Source organism: Vigna angularis, chromosome 8 (genome assembly GCF_016808095.1).
Source record: "Vigna angularis cultivar LongXiaoDou No.4 chromosome 8, ASM1680809v1, whole genome shotgun sequence".
NCBI classification, from domain to species: Eukaryota; Viridiplantae; Streptophyta; class Magnoliopsida; order Fabales; family Fabaceae; genus Vigna; species Vigna angularis.
In genome coordinates, this window is record NC_068977.1 from 2,570,800 (window position 1) to 2,576,004 (window position 5,205).

The following is a 5,205-nucleotide window of genomic DNA, read 5'->3' on the forward strand; positions in this document are numbered from 1 at the left end:
TGACATTCTTATTACAGTAGTGCAAGTGTCATGGATTAAACGTCTCTTATATGACAATAATTTCCAATGAATTACTATTTTTTTTACCCCTTTATATTTTTCATTTAGTTATTTTTAAAATGTAACATCATCATTTATTAAATTGAATCAAACGGTTAAAAGTTCCACGTCGACTAAGGATAAGGTCGATTTATAATATATAAGTGGATGCAATTTTATTTGGGGTTGAGTCTCACACTCAAAATGTATATACCTCCGCGTGAAAGATTGTATTGAAAGTCTTACATTGATTAGGGATAATTGGAAGTTCTACATCTATTAGGGATAAGGCCGATTTAATAATATATAAGTGAATACAAACCTCACTTTACAAACCGATTTTATAAGATTGAGTTAGTTTTAAAATTCACTTCTTAACACAAATTTATACAAATTTATAATAAGAAACGAAATGAATCTTAAAAAGTAAAAGAAGTTTTGGTATCCCTTAATTTAGATACTCTTTGATTAAGTTAAAAATACATATAAGCAACATATAAACACATATAAACATTTGTATCATTCCTCCATCAACCCTAGCAAAATGGATTTGTTCCTTGTGAGTAACCTAAACACCACTGCACTTGCTCTCTTTTCTCTAACATTACTGTTATCTTTCTCTCTATTTCTCTTTCGTCCCTCCAAAGCCGGTAGTAATCTGCCAGAACCTCCAATGGCCTCAGGTGCATGGCCCATACTCGGCCATCTCATGCTTCTCGGGGGCTCACCAACACCCCACAAGACGTTGGCAGCCATGGCTGACAAATATGGACCCCTCTTCACCATCAAGCTCGGTTCTAGACGCGCTTTGGTTCTCAGCAACTGGAAAATGACGAAAGAATGTTACACCACAAACGACGTCGTCGTCTCCTCTCGCTCCAAGCTCGTGGCCATTGAACACGTTGCGTACAACCAAGCAAGTTTTGGGTTCGCACCCTATGGTCCTTACTGGCGTGAGATACGGAAGATTGTGACCATGTTCCTCTCCGACCGCAAAACGGAGCTTCTAAGCCGCGTTAGGGTTTCTGAGATTCGAAGTTCTGTTAAAGAGCTGTTTCATGTTTGGTCGGAGAAGAAGGGGAGTGATGAGTGTGTGGTGGTGGAGATGAAGCAGTGGTTCACAGAGTTGGTGTTCAATATAGTTTTCCAAACCATGGCTGGGAAGCGATTATTTGGTAAAATCTTTCTGTCTAAAAACAAGCATTAGAAGCTCTCTCTTCTGATCTTGCATCTCAGAAAACCTTATAAAGTGTGATTAAAAGAATGTTCTTTCCATTTTTGTTGTTTGAATTTAAAGATATATTGAAGAGAGATTTGTTTTGGCAATAGGTAAAACCGCAGTGGTTAGTGAGAAAGATGCAGAAAAGTGTGTGAAGGCTTTGAGGGAGTTCATGCAGATGTTGGGAGTGTGCACGGTGGCTGATGCTGTTCCTGTTCTGAGGTGGATGAATTTGGGAGTGAAAGCCATGAAAGAAACTGCCAGAGAATTGGATGTGATCTTAGATGAGTGGTTGGTGGAGCACAGCAAGAAGAGGGCTTTATTTGGTGAAAAGGGTGTTGAAAGTGACGACCAAGACTTCATGGATACGATGCTTTCAGTTCTTGAAGGTGCCACCATCGATGGCTTCGATGCTGCTACTATAAACAAAGCCACAACATTGGTATGTGTGTTGCATATAACAATTTTTCATGGATTGTATATGCTTAAATTTGGTCTTCTTATTGCTTCTTTAATCTGTTTCTGGTTCATTTAAAGAAAAATTATACTTTACGCGCGCCTTATAAAACAAAATTCTTTATAATCTATTCTAACAATATAATAATATTATTAAAATGTATAAACAAATATAATTAAAACATTAATATATTAAAGTATCAACTATATATTATTTTTCTTTCAAATCCTCCGTATATTTAATCCGTACATTTCATTACACTACCAAATATTATTTTCCTTTAACATCCTCGGCATGTTTAAAAGTAAGTAGCTATATGATAATTACTATAGGTTTATATCTATGGGTATCATTTTCATTTTTATAAAAACTCCAACTTTAACTGAAATCTCATTAGTTTCTTACATGTAAAAGTCAGTAACTATATGATAATTACTCTAGGTTTATCTATGGGTATCTTTTTCATTTTTATAAAAACTCCAACTTTAACTGAAAGCTCATTAGTTTCTTACATGTAATTTTACTGAATGATTTCTTTTACTAAACAAAAATCTATTAAGATAACATGGTACCAGTGGTATTCAAATTTATAAACCAAGTCTTACAAAATGTCAATTAATTTAAAAGTGCTAAATAGAATCAATACTCCAATTAGAAACTAATTTATATTATTACCAAAATTTTAGCTACTTATATTATTAATATTAATAGAAACTAATTTATAAGTAAAATTTTTGTTTGCCTAACATCTTTCTTAATTATAGAATTTGCATTTGATATCTGCAGGCACTGATTTTGGGTGCCACGGATACAAGCACTGTCACTCTTACATGGGTGATATGTTTCTTGTTGAAAAATCCTCTTATATTAGAAAAGGTAAAAGAAGAGATTAGCACTCACATTGGGAAAGAGAGATTCATAAGTGAGTCAGATGTGAATAAGTTAGTATACCTTCAAGCAGTAGTGAAAGAGACACTGAGATTGTATCCACCAGGACCTCTTTCAGCACCTCGTGAATTCACAGAAGATTGCATGTTAGGTGGATATCACATAAAAAAGGGAACTCGATTAATCACAAACTTGTGGAAGATCCAAACTGATCCTAATATTTGGTTGGATCCATTGAAATTCAAACCAGAAAGATTTATTACTACTCACAGAGATGTTGATGTTAAAGGTCAAAATTTTGAGTTGCTACCGTTTGGAAGTGGCAGAAGAATATGTCCAGGAATATCCTTTGGTCTTAACATGATTCATTTAACTCTAGCTAATTTCTTACATTCTTTTGAAATATTTAATAAACCTAATGAAACTATTGATATGAGAGAAGCCCTTGGAATGACCAATGAAAAAGCTACTCCACTTGAGATTCTTGTTAAACCACGTTTGTCCTCAAACTATTATGAATCCATGTGATGTGGTAGCAGTGTTATTATCTGTTCTAATAAATTAGTTAAAACTACACTTTGTAATCTTAAATTTGTCATGCAACATTGTTACAGATCATGGAATTTCTATCAGTGGAAGTGAGTGAAAGATAAAGATTTTCAGTTTTGTGTGCATCTGGTTTTATTATATGATTAGTTACTTCCTTGTAAGATCATATTATCTCCTACTTCCCTTGTGAATTTAAAGAGAATTTAACACAACCAACATCAATACGAATAAATTTGTTTACATTATTTCGACAGTAGTTTTGACTTTGAGCAACTTAGCTAAATTCTCAAACGGTACTTATGAACAAGAGTTTGAACAATTAAAAAAGAGAGGTTAATCACTAGTACAGTTAAGGGAAATAATAGCGATTATTTTCGCTGATAGACACCGGTTCCTGAATCGAGGCATATTCGGGCGAGGTAAAAAGCGGTGGACTTTATGTCTCGGTTTTGAAACGGGACATATAATGATACGATTAGGCCTCGGTTCTAATAACCGAAATCGTTTCACTCCCTTTACTGCCTCGGTTGGAGCCTGAACCGAGGCAGTAAGGTCCTTTTTTTTATTTTTTTTTCTTCTTCTTTAGCCACTCGTATCATTTTGGTGCCTCAAGCTTCTTTTATGTCTTTGCTCAAGCTTCTTGACAAAAAAATTTCACAAACAAACCAGACCAAACACGCTTAAATCACGCTTCAATGGCAGATAAAACAAATTTTTTGGTACAAAGGATCCTTCTCAGATTCAATTCAACAAATCAATTTAACAAGTAAAATCAAATTCAATTTAACAAAGGAACCAAACAAATCAAAACAAAATCAAATCTTCGGTGTGAACTCAGATTCAATTCAATTCAAAACAAAAAGAAATGAAATCTGGAGAAAAAAGCTTCTGGATTCGCCTCCGCCACCTCAATCGCCGCCTCCGCCTCCGCCTCCGCCATCACCGCTTCCTCTGCCGCTTCTCCTCCTCCTCCGCCACATCCTCTGCATTCGCCTCCGCGCCCTCCGCATTCGCCCCCGCGCCCTCCGCATCCGCCACCGCCATGCCGATATTCTCCTCCAGCCGCCGCATCTCATCGGAGATTGTCCACTCCTCTGTCGCGCGCTGCTCTTCCTCCGCCGCCGCCGACTACGCGATGCCTCTCCTTCCTCTTCATCGCGTGCTCTTTACGGAAACGGTGGTAGATCTGGGGCTGGCAGTGGCGTGGTGTGGTTTAGTTGTGGGAGGTTCGCGGGGGTAAGGAAGAAGCGGCAATGGAATGGAGGGAGAGAAGAATCCAAGAGCGAGAGGTGGCGAGAGCCTGGGGAGGGAGGCGAGAGCCAAGGGAGGCGAGAGCGAGGGGAGGGGAGGGGAGGCGAGAGCCAGGGGAGGGAGGGAGGGAGAGCCAGGGGAGGCGAGAGTGCGGAGGGAGCTAGGTTAACTTGGGGAAAATTTTGGGAAAAAAAAGAGAGGCTTATATGCCTCGGGTCTGAGGTAGTAGAGGCTTATGCCTCGGTCCTTCCTACCAACCAATGTCGTATAGTTCTTTCACCTCGGGTTTCTCTTAACCGCGTCAGAAACTACGTCAGACACTGATAATTAGGCACCGGTTGCCTTCACAACCGAAGTGAGATCTCTTTTTGGCACCGGTCTCGTCTGAACCGAGGCTTATAAGGTTTCGTTAATTACGAAACTGCCACCGTGTCTGAATAGACAACGGTTTTGTGTAAAAAAAGGTCTATTGTGCGAGTTTAAAAGTATACATAGCAAAAAACGGTGATGCTTATCAATTTTTACTATTTCATTTTTTTCCGTATATATATCCCAATTACAATTCAGTACTATAAGATATATAACGTAAAAAAAATATCAAATTAACTTTTAAATATTAATATAATTAAATTGGCATATTATTAATGTCCCTGTTAATATTTGGGCACAATTTGTGTCAATATATCATAGTGATTATTTTTATAAATAACTTAAACTATTTTATAATTATTTTGATTATTTAAACGAAATTTAGTAGAGTTTAGGTTCAACGAATATAATTTTTGTTCTCTCATTATTATTA

The 5,205-nt window shown here is 37.2% G+C and overlaps 1 protein-coding gene across 1 annotated transcript; it reads left to right on the forward strand.

Moving 5' to 3' along the window:
• Positions 1–583: 583 nt before the first annotated feature.
• LOC128193612 (cytochrome P450 82A3-like) lies at positions 584–3,131 on the forward strand. Its single transcript, XM_052867521.1, has 3 exons — positions 584–1,214; positions 1,369–1,700; positions 2,502–3,131. The coding sequence occupies exons 1-3, from the start codon at positions 584–586 to the stop codon at positions 3,129–3,131; spliced, it is 1,593 nt and encodes a 530-aa protein (XP_052723481.1).
• Positions 3,132–5,205: the final 2,074 nt, after the last annotated feature.